At 54.3% G+C, this 22585-nt stretch overlaps 1 protein-coding gene across 4 annotated transcripts in view; it reads left to right on the top strand.

Moving 5' to 3' along the window:
• Positions 1–18492, top strand: part of GRIK5 (glutamate ionotropic receptor kainate type subunit 5) — a 51885-nt gene extending 33393 nt beyond the window's left edge. For all 4 annotated transcript variants that reach the window (XM_059150985.1, XM_059150983.1, XM_059150984.1 and 1 more), the window contains 7 exons: positions 74–183; positions 527–700; positions 10820–10985; positions 11759–11984; positions 13776–13904; positions 13998–14119; positions 17491–18492. In XM_059150985.1, the coding sequence (XP_059006968.1) occupies positions 74–183; positions 527–700; positions 10820–10985; positions 11759–11984; positions 13776–13904; positions 13998–14119; positions 17491–17919 (1356 nt within the window). In that variant the 3' untranslated portion in view covers positions 17920–18492. The remainder of the gene's footprint in view (positions 1–73; positions 184–526; positions 701–10819; positions 10986–11758; positions 11985–13775; positions 13905–13997; positions 14120–17490) is intronic.
• Positions 18493–22585: the final 4093 nt, after the last annotated feature.

The raw sequence follows: 22585 nt of genomic DNA, 5'->3' as shown, positions 1-22585 counted from the left end.
ACACCTGGCAGGGCTGGGGCAGGGGACGCACGCGGGTCGGGGAGGCTCTGGGCCTCATGCCCTCTCCCTGCAGGGCCGCAAGCCTGGCTATTTCTCCTTCCTGGACCCCTTCTCCCCTGCTGTGTGGCTCTTCATGCTTCTTGCCTACCTGGCGGTCAGCTGCGTCCTGTTCCTGGCCGCCCGGTGAGTCCACCGCCTACTACCTAGGAAGAGCCCTGGGCTGGGGTGTCTGTGACTGACCCGGATATTCCGTGCCGGGCCTCAGACTCCTGGGCCCTCCTTTCTCCCTCTCTGTCTGCGTGCCCTGTCCCACCTTGTGGCTCTGATTTTGTTCTGCTGTTCTCTCTCTGGGCCTATCCCCTTCCCATTCTCTCTCTTTCTTCTCTGTTTCTCTCTGCATTTCTCTGTGCATCTCTTGCTGCCTCTTCTGTGTGTCTGTGTGCCTCTGTGTTTCTTTCTACTTCTCTGTGTGTATTTCCTTTCTACCTTGGCTCCATCCATCCCTCACTCCCATGTCTCTCCACAGGCTGAGTCCCTACGAGTGGTATAACCCCCACCCGTGCCTGCGGGCGCGTCCTCACATCCTGGAGAACCAGTACACACTGGGCAACAGCCTCTGGTTCCCCGTGGGGGGCTTCATGCAGCAGGGCTCGGAGATCATGCCTCGGGCGCTGTCCACACGCTGTGTCAGTGGAGTCTGGTGAGCAGCCTTCTGTCTGTCCTGCCCTGGGTGGGGAGGGTCCCTTCTGAGGCCTGGGTGGATTCCGGTACCCCTCCACCAGCTGTGTGACAGGGAATGGGGTGGGGAGAGCTGAGTCCCAGCTCTGCCGCCGCTAGCTGTGTGACCTTGGGATGTGAGGTCACATCCCCTCTCCACGCCTCAGTGTCCTCATCTGAAAAATGGGGATAGAAATGCCCACATGTCAGGTTGTAAGGATTCAGCTGGGATGCTACACAGAAGTGCTTCTTCCGACATGAGGATTATAATTGGAACCACATAAGCCTGGCTGTCGCTGGCCCAACTGTTGCTGGCTCACCCCCGTGCCCTGGTGGTCACGGAGACCTGGGGCAGCCTTCACTATCCAGGGGTGCCTGTGCCCTCAAAGTCCCTTGGGGACCCCAGTAATGTGAACAGAGCTTACTTTATCCCTGTGATGAGCTCCAAGAAGCCACATGTTGGAGAGCAGACATGGTCAACTCATGTCAGTGTGGCCCACCACTTTTTAAATATTTGAATTAGCATTTAAAAATGGGGCAGATTCACTCAGGAATCCAGATTTCTCCCTCTTGTTGAAAATTCAGGGGCTGTGGTCGTGCTAGATGAGGCGGCATTCTCCCGGGTTCATGCATCTGAGCCCTGAGACCAGGCATTCCCCAGGGCCACTCGCTCCAGCGCCACCCACGCCCTGCCCTGCTCCCCAGGCCCCTTCTTGCTGAACATTTCTTCCTCATCTCCTCCCCATCCCCAAGAATTCATGCCTTGACAGCCAGGCAGCAGATGCTTCAAGAGGCCCTCCTGGTGCCAAGCACTCAGGTGAGGAATCCGGCCTCAGAGGCAGAGGAGCGGAGAAGAAGGAGTTAAACAAATAAACCCAGGAACGTCCTGTTTGACCCCAGGACTAAACAAAGCCCTGAGACAGCATCTCATTCAAAGCTCACTCAAGGCTAACGTTGAGTGAGTGTCAGGTTGTGCCCACCCCACTAGGACTTACTGCCATAGAGCAAGCCATTGGCAGGTCGCTTGGCCCACTGGCTTTGCACCTTTGGAGTCTCGATGACATTTTTTTTTAACAACTTGGGACTGGCATCCTTCCAAGCGTCATGGACCCTGTGCTAGTTTCCTATTGCTGCTGCAACAAGTAAGACAGGTTTAGTGGCGTAAAGCCATATAAATGTATTTTCTTATGGGTCTGGAGGTCAGAAAGCAGAAATCTCACTAGGCTCGAGTCCAGGTGTGGGCAGCCCTCGCTCCTCCTGGAGGCTCTAGGGGAGGTTCTGTTTGCCTGACTCTTCTAGCATCCAGAAGCCACCTGCATTCCTCGGTTTGTAGCCACTTTCTCTGGCTCTCACCTCCTCCTTGCGTACATAAGGAGGCCTGAGATACCACTGGGCCCACCCGAATAGTCCGGGATAATCGCCCCATCTCAAATTCCCTAACTTCATCATATCTGCAAAGGCCCTTTGGCGGGACATACTCACAAGTTGCAGGGCTTTGGATGGACACATCTCTGGGGGTGGGGGTCCTCCTTCTGCCAACCACCTACCATGGCTGCAGCTTACTGAGGTCGTCAAGTATAACGATGTGTCAGATGCACACAGACCTTGCTGTTAAAGCAAAGGGCACATGCAACAACAGTAGGGTATGTGGGTGCTCAGGGAAGCCTCCTTGAGGAGGTCCCATCTCGGCTGAGTCCTAAAGGTGAAAACAGAGGCATCCATGCCCAGGAGAGAGGGATGAGCATTGTAGACAGGCTAGAGGAGGCGCACGGCAGCTGGGACAAATCTGGCCGAGGCCTGGGGTCAGTGGCCGACCGGTGACCTCCTCTCTGCAGGACGTTCCTTCTGCCCCTCGTTCAGGGGCCCCTTCCCCAGCCAGGTGTTCTCTGCCTGTACCATCACCATTAACAAGTAATGGAGACCTGGACCCAGAGCTCACTCCCGTCTTCACTCCCAGTCCTTCCACACATACGCTCAGTCACTGGGTCAGCGGATGTCTCAACAGATGTTTCTTAATCTCTGACTGGGACCCCAGCACCATGATGCGGCAGTCCAATGCCTAGGGGACTTGGCGGCCAGTGGGCCGCTAACCCGCCTCCCGGGCCCTCCATCTTCGGGGTCCGTTGGGGCCACAACCTCCTACAGCCGGCCGCTTCATTCGGGATGGCCCCTTTCCAAGCTCCAAGTCAGTGCCTCTGAGGTTCTGCCTGACCGGCCGCAGCCCCACCCTCCCTGGGCGCCCCCCCCGCCCCCCATTCTTGCGACATGGTCCTTGCACCTCCCTCTTTTCTGCTCTGTGAGCCCTGCCTGCCCTCTGGTCCGTCCACCTCAGGTAGGTTCCTAGGCCACCACACTTTGATCATTGTCCTCAACTTCTCCTCAGGGCGTCCTGTCCTCCGAGCCCTCCCAGCAACCTCAGATTTGGTCCACAGCCTGGCTCCTTACCCCCGGTTCCACCAGGGCCACACAGGACCCTTTTATGGATGCGTCCAGTATACGCGATTAGCTACCCGCCTTCTAGAAACTCCTCACCTCCAGGCTCTTGTGGCCTTATGGACCCTTTGTTTCATTGCACCAGGGGGCTACTGCCCTTTGCCCTCACTCATGCGAGCTCCTCCCTCCACACTGGTGATGTGGCAGCACCTGCAGACCCAGTGCCTTCATTTTATGACAAATATTTTCTAACATCTGCTTTCCCACCCTGATGAAATTCGAGGGTAATATATGTACTTACGCACCTGTCTACACATGTTTTTTTTTTTTTTTTTAAAGATTTTATTTATTTGACAGAGATCACAAGTAGGCAGAGAGGCAAGCAGAGAGAGGGGGAAGCAGGCGCCCTGCTGAGCAGAGAGCCCAATGCGGGGCTTGATCCCAGGACCCTGAGATCATGACCTGAGCCGAAGGCAGAGGCTTTACCCACTGAGCCACCCAGGTGCCCCCTACACGTGATATAAAACAAATCCATAACTCGTCTGACTCCAATACAAGGAAGAGAAAGGGACGTGATCTGTGGTAGGATAGCACGACAGCAGTGCATCAGTGTTCCGGCAGGGCCTCTCCAGGGAGAAAGCAGGAGTCAGGCGGCAACACCGACTTCCAACGGGTACCTTAGGAATGAGGAGAAGTGAGACCGTTTAATAGAGTTGTATCAACACCTGAGACTTGACACTTTAAAGTAGTTGGTCAGTGAGTATGTTTGTACTAATACAAACCACCCTGAGCATGGTGATTTCCCAGTCCAGCTTCTCCAAGAGTCTTGGTTTGGTGCTGCAGAAACCGTGAGCTGGCCGCTGCCAGAGACCCGAGTTCCGAACGGTGAAGGGTTCTTGGCAAAGTTTCAAACACAACATCCAGTTGTTCCTCAGTCTGAACAACAGATGCATTTCTAGAAACTTTGGTTTCTGTTAGAACCATGCAAAACCATGGTTGGCTTGTATGTGCCAAGGAGATAGGCTCAGGGAGTGATGGACTGGATTTTCCCTGTTATTTAGACTGGGCTGCATCGCCAGACACCTGCCCCCACCCACCAACACCAGGAGCTACCAGGGTGGCCCCCATCTGTGTCCCCTTGCTCTGTCTCTGTGAGTGTCCTCACCCCACCCCCACAGTCACCACCACCAGTCAGCCACCTTGTACCCTTGGGGTCAAGGTGGTCCCTGCTATGGACCCGGCACTGAGTAGTTTTGTCTTGATCAGTGAGATCGGCACTTGGGGTAGCTTTGAAGAGACTTGGTTTCCAGAGAGCTGTGTCAGACCCTGCGTCTTTGTGAGTCGGGTTCACTGGGGGGCTGTGTTCGACATCCCTCTGTCCTCCACTCCACCGCCGCCCCAGGGCCTAACTCGGCACCATGCTTGTGAGCTCAGTGAAGGGTAGCTGCCGTCTTCATGATTAAATGCTGGGGGAGGGGCTGGTCTGGGAGGCCCTCCCAGCTTCGCCCCTGTCTTCCTGCCCCACAGATCTGTACCATCTCAGGCAGCCTGGCCACTCTCACCTGCCAGGCAGGAGAACAGACAGGTTCAGGGTAGGACAAGTGGGCTCCGTGGTGAGGTCAGCAGGTGCCTCTTCTCCCCTCCCACGGCTCCCTGCCGTGCCCCAAGCGGCCCATCCTCTGACAACAGCCCTGTTAGGGGCAGCCTGCTCTTGTCCTTGCTCGGCAGAGGAGTCCAAGGTCACATGACGAGCCAGTGAGAGAGCCAGGATTTGGGGATTTTCCAGAGATCTTTGTATTATTGATTTCTTGTTTAGTTCCACTGTGGTCAGAACGTTCTCTGTAGGATTTTCTTCCTTTGAAATACATGGAGACTTGTTCTGTAGCTCAGCGTAGGGTCTGTCCTGGTAACCGCTGTCTGTGACGTGGGTGGTTGCCATGGGCTATAAACAGCAATTAGGGCCCGGAGGCTGCTAGTGTTACTTTAGGCTTCTCTCTCCCCACCGATCTTCTGTCTACTCGCTCTGTCAGTTATTGAGAGAGGGGCGTTGAAATAGCCACCTGTAATTGTGCAGGAATCTTTTCAGTTCTAACATGAAGTTTTTGCTTCATGAATTTTGAAGCTCTGTAATTAGGGGCATAAATGTTTAGAGTTTTTATGTTGTCTTGATGAATTGATCCCTTCGTCATTATATAATGCCTCTCTTTATTCCTGGTAACATGTCTGCTCTGAAGTTACCTTTATTTGATATTAATATAGCTACTCCAGCTTTCTTTCTTTCCTTTTTAAGATGTATTTATGTACTGGAGAGAGGAGAGGGGAAGAATGTGAGTCAGGATAGGGGCAGAGAGAGAATCTCAAGCAGAGCCCACACTGAATGCAGAGCCCGACTCGGGACTTGATCCCAGGACCCTGAGATCATGAGCCCAGTGGAAGCCAGACACTTAACCAACGGAGCCACCAAGGTCTCCTAACCACCCTAGCCTTCTCATGCTTAGTGTCGGTATAGCATATCTTTTCTTACCCCTCTGCTTCTGACCTACCTGGACCATTATCTTTAAAGTGGGCTTCTTGGGGTGCCTGGGTGGCTCAGTGGGTTAAGCCTCTGCCTTTGGCTCAGGTCATGATCTCACGATCATGGGATCGAGCCCCACGTCGAGATCTCTGCTCATCAGGGAAACTGCTCCCTCTTTTCTCTCTCTGCCTGCCTCTCTGCCTACTGTGATCTCTGTCTGTCAAATAAATAAATCTTTTTTAAAAAAAAAAAAAAGAAAAAGAAAAAGCTAAGTGGGTTTCTTTTTTTTTTTTTTTTTTTTAAGATTTTATTTATTCATTTGACAGACAGATCACAGGCAGGCAGAGAGAGAAGGGGAAGCAGGCTCCCTGCTGAGCAGAGAGCCCGATGCACGGCTCCATCCCAGGACCCTGGGATCATGACCCGAGCCAAAGGCAGAGGCTTTAACCCACTGAATCACCCAGGCGCCCCCAAAGTGGGTTTCTTATAGGCAGCATAGATAGGCCTTGGAGCAGGGGTTGGCAAACTTTTTCAATATTGGGCCAGATAGTAAACATTTTAGGCTATGCTGGCCATCCGGTCTCTGTCACAGCTATTCTGCTCTGCCCTGTACTGTGAGAGGGGCCAGAGAGGACACACTGGTGAATGAGTGTGGCTGTGTTCCAATAAAACTTTATGGACACTGACACCGAAATTTGACTTTTCTATGTCATGTGTCATGAAGTGTATGCCTCTTCTTTCATTCTCTTTTGAGACATTTAAAAATGTGAAAGCCATTCTTAGCCTGGGGGTTGTGCAAAAAGAGCAAGACAGATTTGGCCCGTGGGCCATCCTTTGCCAACCCCTGGTTGAGATCACTTATGTTAAATGCAATTACTGTTACAGCTGGGCTTAAATCTGTCACCTTGCTACTTGTTTTTAATATGTCCCATCTCTTTGGGCTCCCTTTTCCCTCTTTTCCTGTCTTCCTTTGGATTTGAGATTTTTAGGATTCTGTTTCATGTCCACTATTGACTTTATTAAGCATACTTTTTTTTTTTTTAAGATTTTATTTGTTTGACAGAGAGAGAGACAGTGAGAGAGGGAACACAAGCAGGGGGAGTGGGAGAGGGAGAAGCAAGCTCCCCGCTGAGCAGGGAGCCCAATATGGGGTTCGATCCCAGGACCCTGGGATTGTGACCTGAGCCAAAGGCAGCTGCTTAACAACTGAACCACCCAGGCAGCCGTATAAAGCATATTTTTACAAATTTTTTCCTCAGTAGTTGCTTGCTTTGGGTTTACAATATGCCTTTTTAATTGATTACAAAATAATTTCAAGTAACATTCCCCTACTTCACATAAGATGGAGATCCTTACGGCAGCATTCCATCCCTCCCATTTGTATTACTTCTGTTTATCTTATGAACCTTACAACATATGAGGTGTGTGTGTGTGTTTAAACAGTAAATGTTTTTTATTTTTATTTTTGGAAACATTTTATTTATTTATTTGAGAGAGACAGAGCATGAGTTGGGGGTTGCTGGGTAGGAGAGGGAGAAACAGGCTCACCACAGAACAGGGAGCCCAATGCAGGATTTGATCCTAGGACCCTGGGATCGTCACCTGAGCCAAAGGCAGACACTTAACCGAGTCACCCAGGCACCCGAAAGAGATTTTATTTTTAAGTAATCTCTACATCCAGTGTGAGGCTATAACCTCTGCCTTCGGTTCAGGTCGTGATCCCAGGATCCTGGGATCGAGCCCCACATCAGTTCCCTGTTCAGCTGAGAGCCTGCCTCTCCCTCTCCTACTCCCCCTGCTTATGTTCCCACTCTCCATCTCTCTCTGTCAAATAAATAAATAAAATCTTTAAAAATATATTAATTCTCCCAGTTTTTGTTTGTATGAAAAATTAGCTAGTGTGTTTCCTTCTTTGAAGGATCTTTTTGACTGATACAGAATATAAGATTGACAGGTTGTTTTTCCCTTTCAGCACATTGTTGCATGGTCTCCTGATTCTGATAAGAAGTGTGTTGTCACTCTAATTTTGATTCTTCATGTATGCTTTCATCCCTTCTGGCTGCTTTTTAAAAATATATATATATTTTCTTTATAAGATTTTATTTATTTATTTGACAGATAGAGGCACAAGTAGGCAGAGAGGTAGGCAGAGGGAGAGGGAGAAGCAGAGTCCCTTCTGAGCAGAGAGTCTGATGCGGAGCTCGATCCCAGAAACTTGGGTTATGACCTGAGCCGAAGGTAGATGCTTAACTGACAGCCACTCAGGCACCCCACTTCTTTTCTTAAAGATTTCTTTATTTGAGGGGCACCTGGGTGGCTCAGTCATTAACCGTCTGCCTTTAGCTCAGGTCATGATCTCAGGGCCCTGGGATGGAGCCCCGCATCAGGCTCCCGGCTCAGTGGGAAGCCTGCTTCTCTCTCTCCCACTTCCCCTGCTTTAATTCCCTCTCTCGCTGTCTCTCTCTGTGTTAAATAAATAAAACCTTTTTAAAACATTTTATTTTTTAAAAAGATTATTTATTTATTTATTTGACAGACAGAGATCGCAAGTAGGCAGAGAGGCAGGCAGAGAGAGAGGAGGAAGCAGGCTCCCCACTAAGCAGAGAGCCCGATACGGGGTTCGATCCCAGGATCCTGGGGTCATGACCTGAGCCAAAGGCAGAGGCTTTAAACCACTGAGACACCCAGACACCCCTAAAACCTTTTTTTTTTTTAAAGATTTATTTATTTGAGAGAGAGAACAAGAGAGCACAGGAGGGAGGGGCAGAAGAAGAGAATCCTAAGTAGAGTCTGCACTGAGGAAGCCTGACGGGCTCGATCTCATGACCCTGAGATCACAACGTGAGCCACAATCAAATCAGATGCTTACAAGACTGAGCCACCCAGGCGCCCACTATATACTTTTTTTTTTTTTTTTTTAAAGATTTCTGTGTTAGAGAGAGAAAGAGAGTTCTGGCTGCTTTTAAGATATTCTTTAGGGAATCCTGAGTGGCTCAGTTGGTTAAGCATCTGACTCTTGATTTTGACTTAGGTCAGGATCTCAGGGTTGTAAGACTGCCCTGCGTCAGTCTCCGCGCTGAGCATATAGCCTGCTTAATATTCTCTCTCTCCCCCAGCCCACCCCAGCCCCTGGCACATATTCTCTCTCTAAAAAAGAAAAAATGTATATTCTCCTTATCACTGGTTTTCAGTGATTGATTGTAACGTGATTCGATGGGTTTTATGTGTATGTGTGTTCATCCTACTTTGGTTTCATTGAGTTTCTTGTGTCTGCCAGTTTATAATTTTTATCAGATTTGAAAAAGCTTCGACCAGTACTTCTTCAAATACTTTTTCCTCTTATTCTCTTCCTTTTCTCTCCTTATGGGATTCCGATCACATAGGTAAAGACCACTTGGTACTATTCAACAGGCCACTCAAGCTTCGTGCCTATTGTCAGTCACTTTTCCCCCTCTCTGACTTCAATTTGAATAGATTCTATTGCTGTCTTCTAATTCTCTGTTCTTTTCTGTGCAGTGTCTGATCTATGTAATCCCTTCCAGTAACATTTCCCACTCAGATGTCATATATTTAATCCCTGGACATTCCATTTGCTCCTTTTCTAAATATTTCTCTCTAGCTACATTCCAGTTTTTCTTTATATCCTTGAGAATTCTGAATATACCCATAATAGCTTTTTAATACCCTCATCTGCTAATTCCATCATTCTCCCAGTTCTGGTTCTGTTTCAATTGAGTGACTTGTCTCTCACTGTTTCCTGCACCTTTGTTTGTTTCCTTTTTTTAAAGAGTTATTTATTTATTTGAGAGCGAGGGAGGAGGGCCAAAGGGAGAGGGAGAGAGACACTTTAGTAGACTCCAAGGTGAGCCCAGAGCCCGATGTGAGCCTTGATCTGACAACCCTGAGCTCAGACCTGAAGTGAAACCGAGAGTCAGATGCTTTACCCACTGCACCACCCAGGGGCACCCTTCCCTGCACATTTACATATCTGATAATTTTTTTACTGAATGACAGACATTGTGAATTTTACATTGTTTACATTGTTGAATATATTACTTTAGAGAGTCTCCAACTTTCTCTGGCAGGCAGTTAAGTTCCTTGTGGATAATTTTGATCCTTTCCAGGCCTATTTTTCAGTTCTTTGAGGGCAGTTCTGGCATGGCCTTTATATTCTCGGGCTGACTTAACTCTGTTTGTAATGTGTTGTCCTTTGGGGTCTTTGCTGAATGTCTCATGTATTCAGTGAGATCTCATTACTCTGACTAGAGAGAGCTCAAAGGATTCCCAGCCCTGTGTGAACCCTGGGAATTGTTGTCTGTCTTTTTCTTTCTTTTTTTTTTTTTTAAAGAATTTATTTGGCAGAGAGAGAAGGAGAGTGAGAGCACAAGCAGGGTGAGTGGAAGAGGGAGAAGCAGGCTCACCACTGAGCAGGGAGCCCTACGTGGGTCTCCATCCCAAGACTTGGAGATCATGACCTGAACTGAAGGCAGACACTTAACCGACTGAGCCACCCGGGCGTGCCTGATTGTTGTCTTTGAAAGCATTTCTCTGGTTCTTGGAGTTTTACCCTAAGTGTACACAGATTGGTAATCAGCCAAAGATTCAAGGGGACTCTGAGCAGATTTCTGGAACCTTCTCTCCCTGTGCATCTCCCTCTTCTTGGATTCTCTGTCCCACAAATTCTAGCCATGTTGGTCTCTCTGATCTCCAGTCTGCAACTCAGTGAGAGTGCCAGACTGGGTTTCCCTTCCTGGCGCCGCAGCCTGTAAATCAAATTCAGCCAGACGGCCTGGGCGATGATACGTCTCACTTCATTGTTTTCTTTTTTTTCCTCAGGGATTACAGTCTTGTGATGCCTATTGTCCTAGGTCTTTAAATAGTTCTCTATAGTCTGTCCAGTTTTCTAGTTACTCACAGTGGAAGGGTTTTTTCTGGGTACCTTATTCTCTTATTTCTGGAAATGGAACTCTCTGGAAGCAACATTAAACCCAGAGAGTCAGGCCCCAGCATCTGTTCTCCCAGCCTTCCCACGAGTCAGCAGTTGCGGAGCCTTCTAGATGCCAAGGTCACTGAGGGGCTCTGCTGACAGGGCACATGGCCACAGTGGGAGGGTGGCAGGCACGGCTCCAGACTGTGGCTCACTCTACCCCTCAGGTGGGCTTTCACCTTGATCATCATCTCCTCCTACACGGCCAACCTGGCCGCCTTCCTCACCGTGCAGCGCATGGAGGTGCCGGTGGAGTCAGCCGATGACCTGGCCGATCAGACCAACATTGAGTACGGCACGATCCATGCTGGGTCCACCATGACCTTCTTTCAGGTAGGGCCTTTGAGTCACCCGGGCTTGCTGCCCCTGCCACGCGTAGCCACCCGGGGTGGGGCTGGGCAGGGCCTCCTGGGTCAGACGTACGTTCGCTACAGTTTGGGAGGCTGGGGAGCAGCTGCGAGACCAGAGAAGTAGGTCTGGGAAATTGCTGAGCCCTGGGGAGAGCCTGTGGGGCACAAAGGTAGAGCAGTGTCTGGACCTCAGATCAAAGAAGGAGGACAGGTGTCGGGAGTCGTGGCAGGGGTGGGCATCCCCAGCCTGGCCTCTGCATGCCCCCCACCCCAGGCTTGTGAAGCTTTGGGGCTGTAACTGGGGCAGGGTGAGGCATTTCCCAGAAGGTTCCTGCAGGGCCTGAAGGAAGTAAACTGTCCTATTTGGCAGGGACACAGGTCTTCCCGACTCAGGCTGGGCCGTGGGTAAATTTGGAATTGAGCTTCTGCATGTAAGGCCTGGGAATGCTGAGAAGACAGGGCTGGGTGTCAGGCCAAGCCAGACCCAGGAGTGGAAGAGAGAAGACAGGCTGGAGAACAGACTGTGGCCCCTTCTTCCCAAGCCTTTGGTCCTCGGGTTCTCACTAGGCTGGTGGGTGTGTGGATAACTTGGACCTGGCCTTGAACGGTCTCATCACTCTGCTCTGCCTTTGGCTCTTTCTGCTCCCTCTGGTCTCCTCGCTCACTCTCTGGTTGAGAGAAGCCTCCTAGAGGGCAGGGGACAGGGCTGAGGGGACAGACCCACCCCTGACATCCCCTTGTGCCCTCTCTGGCCAGAACTCACGGTACCAGACGTACCAGCGCATGTGGAACTACATGCAGTCCAAGCAGCCCAGTGTGTTCGTCAAGAGCACAGAGGAAGGCATTGCCCGTGTCCTCAACTCCCGCTACGCCTTCCTGCTCGAGTCCACCATGAACGAGTACCACCGGCGGCTCAACTGCAACCTCACCCAGATCGGGGGCCTCCTCGACACCAAGGGCTACGGCATCGGCATGCCGCTGGGTAGGGAGCCGGAGGGCCGGACGAGCGGGGGGCGGGGCAGGGGGGCGTCCGGGGCCATGCCCTCCCTGCAGCGGTCTGGGTGCATCGTGCATGTCTTGCATGGCCTCCTGGCTGTGCCACCATCCCGAACCTCCACACTTGGGCTGCAAACACGGGTCTAGCAACAGTCAGTTCCAGCCTTGCATGGCCTCTGGGAGAGCCCAGTGAGACTGGGTGCAGCCCCAGTGCTTATGGGCCGTGACACCTGCCACCTTCCCTTGTGGCCTGAGGACTCCTTGAGGGTGAAGACCTGGTTTTATGGGCCATGTTCTCTGCCTGGAACCGACAGCCTGGCTCACGGGGTACTGAGAATACAGAGGATGGATGGAGGAGGGAGGGAGGGAGGGAAGGTGGGGGAGGAAGTGGGGGTGTCTGAGGGAGGGATGGGTGGATCTGCCAAAACCTGAACCTGCTTTTCCAGGGCCCAGTGCTGGAAACCCACCAATTTTGTCAGCAAACTTTGACATCTTGGCTTTTAAATCCATCTCTCTGCCACTGACTGCCGTTAGTTCTCTATTGCTGTATAACCAATGACCTCAAATCTTAGCTGCTCTGTGCTTCTTGAAGTGCTGGGCCAGGGAAGCAGGCTAGCCCAGTGCTTTGGGGGGCAGGCTCTGGAGTCACACTGACCTGGATTCAAATCCCACCTCCCTCCCTGACTCTGTGCGTGACCTTGGGCAAGAATGTCACGTGCCCCATCCAGAAGAAGGGGTGATAACACCTGATAATAACCAGGATCAGGAGGGCTTCAAATTAATGCCTCTAAACCGAGGATCCGGCTTGTAGAGGGTGCCTGATAAATAGTAATCCCTCCACTCACCCACGGCCCTTGTTCCTGGCCCCTGGCAGGGGCTTGAGAATTGCCGTAGCAAATGAAGAAATGAGTCCAGGGTAGGAAATGTGTCAGGTGTTTGGGACCTAAAAGTGGCTTAAGGCGAGGCTCTGAGGGTAGGGAGGAGAGAAGGGGTCTGGGGCTGAAGCCATGCAGCAGAGAATCATTCACGAGCGGACTGTTGGATGCCCTGCTGTGTGCTGGGCATGTGCTGCATGCTGGGATCCCAGACCAGGGAGCTGCCGAGCCCCCCACCTCCTGCTGGGGGTGCGCAGACAGCAGGCAGATAGTAAACACCTGGCTTTATAAAGCCATATCGGGTGGTCACAACTGATGGGGAGGGATGTGCTTGGAAGTTGACCAGAGATCTCTTGAGGTACCATGTGAGTAGAGCCCTGGGTGACGTGAAGGAAGGAACATTCCAGGCAGAAGTGCTAAGGTGGGATTGTGTCTGAAGGACTCAAGGAACAGCCTGGAGGCTGGTGTGGCCAGAGTTGCAAGCCCAGAGGATGGGGGCGGGGGCAGGGTGAGTAAACGCAGGATCTCTAGGCTGAGGGGAGGACCGGGTTCTCTCTGCATCGGGACCACTGGAGAATTTTGAGCACCAGAAAGGCAAGTTCTAGGACTCAGTTTCCAAAGTTGTCCCTCTGGCTGCTGTGTTAGGAAGAGCCTGGGTGGGAGGTGAGGAGAGCTGCAGGGAGGGGACCGTCACAAATGTGACATGCGGTGTATTGGGGGCATGGCCCAGGGTGGTTGCAGGGGAGGTCAAGGCAAGCAGTGGTCAGACTCAAAGGTGGACAGAGGACCCGGGGGTGTGGTGGAGGCAGGAGGAAGGGCCGTGCTAAGGGCATGATAGGGATTTGGGTAGGCAGCATTTCAGGGCCCCAATGGCCAGTCACCCCCTTGTGTGTCTGGTCCAGGCTCCCCATTCCGGGATGAGATCACCTTGGCCATCCTGCAGCTTCAGGAGAACAACCGGCTGGAGATCCTGAAGCGCAAGTGGTGGGAGGGGGGCCGGTGCCCCAAGGAGGAGGATCATCGAGCTAAAGGTCAGCGGCCCCACATACCGTGCCATTCCCCAAGCCCTGTGGCCCCCGTTCCCGCACAGCCCCGACTCCGTGGCTTTCCCCCTCCACCCCCAGGTCTGGGCATGGAGAACATTGGTGGCATTTTTGTTGTGCTCATCTGTGGTCTCATCATTGCTGTCTTCGTGGCGGTCATGGAATTCATATGGTCCACAAGGAGGTCAGCAGAGTCTGAAGAGGTGAGGGGGTTGGCAAAGAGGGTCGGGGGGCGGGGGAGTGTGCCCGGGGTGGAGGGGCGTGGAGATTGTGGCCTTCCTGGAGGAATGTCAGAGGCAGTAAGGGACTGGGAGGGGGGTGGGGGACATGACCTGAGAGACCCCTGGGGCAGAGGGGGTTCAAAAGAGGTGGGGGCAGACAGAAGGGAGAGGGGAGCCAGGTGGAGGAAGGCCAGAGACGGGAAAGCTGCAGGGACAGAGCTGAGGATGAGGGGGGAAGGAGGGAGAAGGGTGTGGAGAGGGGCAGGGGGTGAAGCCAGGAGAAAGGAGAGGTGGGTGGGGCCAGAAGATGGCAGGCTGGTTTCAGCTGCTGCCCAGTGACACTCCATCTCCTGCCCCTGCCCCTGGCCCTGCATGCTCCTGTGGCCTTCCACCTCCCCTCCCAGCCCCTCCCCCTCCTCACCTGGGCTGACCTCGCTTCCATTTCTCTGAGAAATGCGGAAGGAGCCCAAGGAAAGCATGCAGACTTCACATCTGGTCACCTGCCTGCTTTCCCCACGACCTGGTTAGTTACTCCAAGGCAATGTGCATACTCCCACTAAGTCGCCCTCCCCTGGGCCCCCATCTCCTCTCTCGCCAAGGACATTCCTCTGTGGTTCTCTGCACCCTCCCCCCATCGTCAGTTTCCTCCTTTCTGTTGGATCAAGGCTACCTGCATACAAACATGCTGTCTTCTCTCCCATGTTCCAGAAATTTCTCTTGACCCCACTTCCCCTCCCAGACACCACCCCACTTCTCCCCTAACCTCCTAACCTTACAACCTTGAAAGAGTGCATCTGTCTGCTACTTCAGTCCCCCTCCTGCATTCTCTCTTGAACATGCTCCCATCCAGCTGTTGTCCCCACCTCCGCACTGAAGCCACTCATCACCACTCGTCATCCCACGACTGGGATCCACTGCCGGAGTTTCAGGCCTCACCATACGTGAAGTAGTGATAGGCTTCAGCATAGCTGATCGCAGTCCTAAAACCCTCTCCTCTGGGCTCATGCCTCACTTTTCTCCTTCTTCTGTGACCAGTCCTTTGTCAGGGCCCCTAGGGCTCCTTCCTGGACTCTTCTCTGGCTTTCTCCTGCCCCTTGGTGATCCCACCCAGCAAAATGGTTTGTGAGGCCACCGCTGTGCTGATGACATGTATTAGTTACTTATTACCATAGCTCACCCTAAGACATAGCAGCTTCGAGAAGCACGCTTAACATCAGTTTACAGTTTCTATGGGTCAGAAGTCTGGGAGCAGGTTGGCTGAGTGATTCTAGCTGCCAGGGTCTCTAGTGAGGTCATGGTCATGCTGTTGGCCGAAGGCTTGCCTGGAGCCAGAGGGTGCACTTCCAAGGTGGCCTACTGTCTCCCGATGCACTTGCAGGATTTTGATTTAGGGAGGTGACTAAGTGATGACACAGAGAGGCCAATGCCATTGAAAGAAGATTCTTATTTACTTATATTTCCCAGGAGGGGTCATGCCATACCCCACTGGGCCACAGGGGTAGGTCAGGGGCTGGAGCTGGTTTGGTCAGGGGCTGGAGCTGGGGGACAGCCTGGGCCACAGGCTTCACTGGGGTTTCTGCACAAAAGGCAAGGCCGGCAGGGAAAGCAGCTTAGAACTGGCTGATGTTGATAATGTCAGTAGGCTCTGGGCTAGAGGGGTGGTCTCTAGTGGTGTGTACCTGGTCCTGGGTGATTTAGGGCAGCTGGGTATGAGAATTAGGTTAAGTGGGTGGGGGGCTGGGGTGGGGGCTGCAGAGGTATTGGGATTGCTTGGTTTGCATATAAAAGGTGGGCTCCCAGCCCTTTGCTATCCCTAAGAATTGTCTAGCCAGTCTCCCTGGCCAGCAAGGTTTTTAAGATGTCAGAACATTCTGAGACAGAGCAACGAACAGGAGGAACACACACTCCCCTGGCAGGGGCAGGAGGCCTCAGTCCCTCCCACGGGGACCTCTCTGTAGGGCTGCTGGGGTGTCCTCACACCGTGGCAGCAGACTTCCCCCAGAGCGAGTGATCCAAGGGCGAACCCAGCAGAGGCCAAAATGTCAGCTGACTAGTCAGCTGACCAGCTGTAGTCTGCTGGTCACACAGCAGCCCCAATCCAAAGACAGAGGGGATTCCGGAGGGTGGGAACACTGGGGGACAGGACTCTAGAAGTTACCTGCCTTAAGCCCCCCATGTGCCCCCCCCGGGGGGGCCTATCCCTGGACCCAGGCTTTGTGCACTCGGCCCCATACTCCACATCTCCCTGTGGATGTCTGACAGAGAGCCCACGGCCAGACGTCACGTGGCCAGTGCAGGGCTCCTGCCCACGCACCAGACACCGCCGACATTCCGCCTGCTCAGGCCGCAGTGTGATTACCCTTCAGCCTCCTCTTGATCTCAGCCAGTTCTGTTGGCTCCACCCTCAAAAATATACCCAGAATCCAGCCCCTTCTCACCTCCTTGGCCACTGCCCCTTGGCTTGCCCTTGGCCTTCCTAGTCTGTTCTCAACATAGTGAAAGTACCACAGTCCTCAAAGCTCCCCAGTGCCTCCCACCTCACTGGGAAAAAGCCAAACCCTCACAGCAGCCCAGGGGCCCCATTGCTCTTCTGACCTCCTCTTCTCCCTCTGTCCCCCTGCGTCCCCAGTCCAGCCACCCTGGTGGTTCTCCTCCACCTCCCAGCACCTCTGTCCTTGCTGAGGTACCTGCTTGCCCTCCTCCCAGGCTCCAGGGCTCACTCCACACTGCCTTTCAGTCTCACTGAAGCTCCTCTTTGCCATGAGTGTTCCTGAACGTCCCTACTCCAGATATGGCATGACCTCCCACCTCTCTTCCCTCTCTTATTGTTCCCCAAAGCACTCATCACCACCTAACCTGCTACCTCGATTTACAGCTTTGTTGTTGTTTGGGGGGGTTGTTTTGTTTTATTTTTTTGGTTTTGGGTCTTTTGTTTGGTTGGGTTTTTTGGTCTCTGCATGCTGGAAATCACCCTCCAGGAGGGCAGGGACTTCCATCTGTTTTGTTTTGTTTTTTCTTTTCTCTGCATACAGCTGGGGCTCAGTAAATGTCTTGCAGTAATGGTAGCATGAATGAGAGGCAGAAGATGGAAAACAAGCAGGAGGTGGTCAGAGACTCAGCAGTGATAAGAAAGGGAAAGAGAGGAGCCGAGATAGGAGGCGAGGGCGGACTCCCTGAGAATAGAAGGGGCTAGGGAAGCGGAGAGACAGGGTGGAGAGGCGGAGAGGGAGAGGTGAGGGGAACGGTGAAGAGGAATGGAGCTGGGGGTGGGGGGAGGGAGAGAAGACGAGGAGGCCGGTCCAGGAGTGGCGGTCGGACGGTGACCCACGCGCCCCGCCCTGCGCCGCCCACAGGTGTCGGTGTGCCAGGAGATGCTGCAGGAGCTGCGGCACGCGGTGTCTTGCCGCAAGACTTCGCGTTCCCGCCGGCGCCGGCGCCCGGGCGGCCCGAGCCGGGCCCTGCTGTCGCTGCGAGCGGTCCGCGAGATGCGCCTCAGCAACGGCAAGCTCTACTCGGCCGGCGCGGGCGGGGATGGGGGCGGCGCGCACGGCGGCCCCCAGCGCCTCCTGGACGACCCGGGGCCGCCTGGCGGGGCCCGGCCCCTAGCCCCCACGCCCTGCACCCATGTGCGCGTCTGCCAGGAGTGTCGGCGCATCCAGGCGCTGCGGGCGTCTGGGGCCGGCGCGCCCCCGCGTGGCCTAGGTGCCCCCGCCGAAGCCACCAGCCCGCCCCGGCCGCGGCCAGGCCCCACCGGCCCCCGAGAGCTGGCTGAGCACGAGTGACCACGGGCGGAGCCGGGCTGGCGGCCGGACTGATTGCAGGGACGGGGCCCGCCCTAGGCCCGGGCCGCCCCCGTTTCCCCAGTGGACAAGGGACGGGACTTGTGCCCCCGGTACTCCGTACGCCGCGATTTTGCCTTCGGCTCGCGGTGAAGTCCAAGGCCCGCCTCCGGAGCCTTCCTGCGCCCCCTAGTGGACTCGCCGGAGGGTGCCGCGGACCCTGCATTCCGCCCCCGACTGCGGACAGGAGCGCAGAAACCGAGGACTTCAGGGGCCGGCGACTGCGGGGCCATTCCAGAAGCGGAAAGCAGTCCGCGAGGAGAGCCCCATCCTGGGACTGCTCAGGCTCCCCAAGACTTGACACAGCCCTCCCTACTTCTGGAGGAAGGGAGGGCTTCTGGGCAGATGGGTGTCCCCTGGCGCCCCTCAACTCTTCTCTTTCTCTCTTTTTTTTGGGGAGAAACCTCGGAATTTCTATGAGACCCCCCCCAGGGAGGAGGTCAGTTGGGCCCCCATCCCTCCCCCTGCCACACACCCGGTCCCTGTTGGAATAAAAAAAAGAACAAAACCCCAAAACTGGGGATACCTGGGTCTCATTTCCTGGGGATGTGAGGGCATTAAAGGCTTGGGCTCTCCAGGGAGTCTGCTGAGAACTACACACTGGATGGTCACTCCTGGACTCTCTTCACCCTTGGGCCCTGCCCTCAGGCAGCAGGTCAGCCTAGGTCCTGGCAGCTGGCCCCTCTCCACTGACCTTCTCTCAGGACAGAAGGAGGCTGTGACAGAGACCCTGAGACAGATGGAAAAAGATGCAGGGATCTGGAGAGGCGGAGACACCAGGGAACAGAGACACAGAAAGAAACCAGATGGGGTTGGGGGGTGGGGAGGGTTAGAGAACTGCTTAGTGTGGCGGTGCCTGGTGTGACCACACGGTGACAAGTGTGTGCTGGGGCCAGGGTGATCTGGTGACTTTTAAATTGTGAACATGTGTGTGTATGTACGCCCGTGAGGCCGTCTTCAACTGTCTATGGCTGTGACCCCGTGTTTCTGCTGAAAGTGTGCCTTCCCAACCCCCAAGAGAGGAAGTGAGAAATCTCAGTGATAGGGGTGGGGGGTGGTTGAAGGGCTGGTTGCGCAGGGAGAGGGGCAGGGAGGGGGTGGGTCTGCTTTCTGTCCCCGCCTTCCCTCCTTCCTTCCCCCTCTACCCCCCCCCCACCCCCGTGCTCTGCTGGAGGTTTCCACTGGAAACTGCAGCTGAGAGAGGACGAGTGAAGGTCACACAGCAAGAGCCATAACGAGGCCGAGTAGAAGGGGGAGAGGTGGAGAGGTGGAGAGCGAGGAAGAGATGGGGCAGGGGTGGGGGAGAGAGAGATGGGGAGAGACTAGGAGGGGGCCAAGAGGGAGGGGGAGAGGCAGAGGGAGACACCGTGATTAGGTGAGATAGAATGGAGAAGGGGACAAGAGACTGAGACAGGCAGGGAGATAGATGAAGCAAGGAAGTTAGACGCCAGGGAACTGGTGCTGAGAGAAGCAGAGCTTGAGGTGAGGCAGAAGCTGGCTAGCGATGGGAAGCCGAAGACTAGATGGAGAGGGGAGGGGGCCGGAGCGGTGAGCAAAGCCAGAGGGAGTGAGACTGGGCTGGGAGTGGAGAGGCTGAGCCCTCCTCTCGGGCAGGCTGCCGGAATAGGGAACTGTCCGTTCAGCACCGGCATGGTGGGGACTGGTGCACACTGCCGTCTCCCTTGCGGGGCTTAGGCAGGCCACATCCAGGAGACCTCCTCATCTGGTACATAGCACCCCCAGTCTCCACTCAGCCCCTTCTGCGTCTCCGGCCCTTGCTGTGTGTGCCCCTTGGGGACAGGTGTGGGGGCGAGCTTGTCTCAGGGACTCTTTGGCCCCACATCTATTGGTCAGACTTTAATCAATGTCTCTGCCCTTGGGATAGACGCTCAGTCTGTTGAGGTGACTAGAATATGATTGCAGACGTTTTTGGTCTCTCTAGCTTTCTGTCCCCATACCATGCAGCTGATCTATGAGGTCTCTCCCCATTTCCGAGTCTCCCCACCCCTCCCTGTTTCTGCTCCATGTATCTCACTGGTCTTTATCTCTGAGTTTCCCCAGTTTGCCAAATGTGTCTCTTCCTGGCTCTCCATGTCCCTGTGGCTCTCTGTCACCTTCACGGAGTAATTCTATTGCTCTTATTTCCCTCCGTTTGTTTTTTTAATCTGTCTTTGCCAGTCTCCCTGCCTTTGTCCATCTGTATCTGCTTCTACCTGGTTCTGAACGGTGTCCATTTCTCCTCTTAAGTCTCTCCTTATGTCTCCCTCACCAAGCTCCCCTGTCCCTGTCCATCCCTGTGACCTTCCTAAGTCTTCCCTCCTCCCCACCCCAACTTCCGCAGAGCCTCGCGCTGGGAGCACGGTGCACAGTCATCAGTCTCACCAGGCTTGTGTCTGAGGTGGGAGTGCATAAAGGCGGACACAAGCCTGTATCTGGGGTGTCGCATGGTGGGACCGAGGTCTCCCTCAGCCGAACTGGAGAACAGGGAGAGAGAGAACCTAGAATCTCCTGGGATCCAAACATCTTTAGGCATCTCTGTCCCCCCAACTCCCTTGCCTGTGGTCCAGGCCCATCCCTGCCAGAAACAGACAAGGTGTAAGTGGGGGGTGGAGAGAGACAATATGTTGACAGATCCTCCCCCCACCACACACACTCCCAGGAAGGGGGCAGAATTGCAGAGGGGACCTGGGGGCCAATCACCTGGGCTAGAAGATATGGCTCCCCCCCTTCCCCAGTCTCCATGGAGACGGGCCAGGTCTGCAGGCCCAGCCTTCTTTGCTGCATATTCAGCCTCCCTATTACCATGGCAACAAGGGACAGCAGGGAGGGATGGGGATGGGTCAGAGTACAGGATTGGGCCGAGGCTCTGGGTGCTGGGGAAAGCCAGGGAAGCTGACTTCCTGTCCCCCTTTACTCCCAGGCCCTGTCTCCTTGTCCGTGTCTGTCTCTCTTCAGCCTCAAATCTGTCTCTCTGTTTCTCTTTATCTTTTTTTGTGCCTCATTCTGGTTTTTAGCCTTTCACATATTTCCCTGATCAGACCCTTAACCTTCACCCCCCCACACACACATCAGGCCTACTCTGTGCCCCTTGCCTGTGTCCCCCATGCCTCCACTCCCACAGGTGGGGAGAATACCCACATTCTGAGGAAGCTACAGGGACAGACTTTCACTTGCTCTCTGCCCCTTCTATAATCCCCAGGGCAAGTCTGAGGTGTTCCTCAGAGAGCAAAGAGTGGGGGTGAGAGGCTGTGACTGCTGGGGCTATGATGAGTGGCTGATGGGGTGTTGTGTGTATGTGGCAGGCCTGGGTGTGTGTCTGCATACGCACGCTGAGCTGGGACATGTGTGGCGTGTGGGTGGGGGCACTGGGGGGAGTGTTTGTAAGTGCAGCAAAGGTGTCTGTGCAGTGTGGGAAGTGGGGACGGTGTCATGAGATCTGTCTCTGGGAATTATTGTCCTGTGTGTGAGTCTGTGTGCACCTTTTCGTCTGTCATTCACAATCAGCGACACTTTGGCAATTGTGCCCTGTGGACTTCTGCCCCCTGGAGAGGAGTGTGGGTGGTTATGTGTGTGCTGTTGTGTGACTGCAGCAGGGACCACAAAGGCTCCTGGGGTGCATGGGGGGGTGCGAGGCCTATAAGCGGGTGATGGTACCAAGTGTGGGTACGTGTGGGTCTGTGGTTGATGGGCTGCATGGTTGTGGGTCTCTGTGTGAAATGATTCGAGGCCAGGTGCGGTGGTGGAGTGTGTGATGTGCACGTCTGTGAAGTAGTGTTCGCAGGGTGTGAGTCAGTCTACACGGCCATTTATGACCATGGTTGTAATTCCACTGTGATGTGAGGGGGGTGCATTTTATTTCCACATGTTGGTGAATCTCTGGGGTTGTGTGATGGGGTGTTGTGGTATGTGTGTGAGCATCTGCGCTGGTGTGTTTTGGAATGTGATGGTGAAACTGTGCCGGTGTTGGTGCTGAATGTGTGTGTCCTCCCCATCTGGGCTATCTGGGTGATGCTTGGGCGTGAGTGTGAGGCTTGATGGGGTCTTCTGGCTGCGATGGTTCTCCCTGCAGAATTCTGCCATTGTGTGTGTGGGGGGGCACACTACTGAGAGGGCCTCAAGGCTCATTTCCCTTCTGGAGCAACCCTCCTCACTGTAGGGTCTTCCTTGCCTCGTAGGCGCCCTGCAGCTCCCCCTCCTGAACAACACCTCCACAAGGTCTCCAGCCCCACTTCCAGTCCACTGTGTCCCTGGCCTTACTGTGGTGGTTTAAAGGAGTTCCCCCCAAACCGGTGTCCACCTCCCCCAGCGCACCCTTCTCTCGCTGTGGCAACACCCCCACAGTGAGGGAATTTTCGGGGCCCTATCTTCCTCAGCGCCCCATTGCGGGGGTCTCCACGTTCTTCATTGCGGGGTCTCCGGGATCCCCCTTTCTGCGGCGCTCCCCCTTCTGGGAGGTGCCAACACTTTGCGGAGGCTGGGGGGCGGGGAGGACAGCTGCAGTACCGGGGGCGGGGCCGCGGACCATCCGTCAGGGCGGCGGCGCCCCTGATTGGCCGGCGCCGGCCCCCCCGCGGGCGCGGGCATATGAGGAGGAGGAGGCGGCAGCAGC

The sequence above is a fragment of the Mustela lutreola genome, chromosome 16 (genome assembly GCF_030435805.1).
Source record: "Mustela lutreola isolate mMusLut2 chromosome 16, mMusLut2.pri, whole genome shotgun sequence".
Taxonomy (NCBI): Eukaryota; Metazoa; Chordata; class Mammalia; order Carnivora; family Mustelidae; genus Mustela; species Mustela lutreola.
This window is presented reverse-complemented; position numbering and strand designations above follow the sequence as displayed.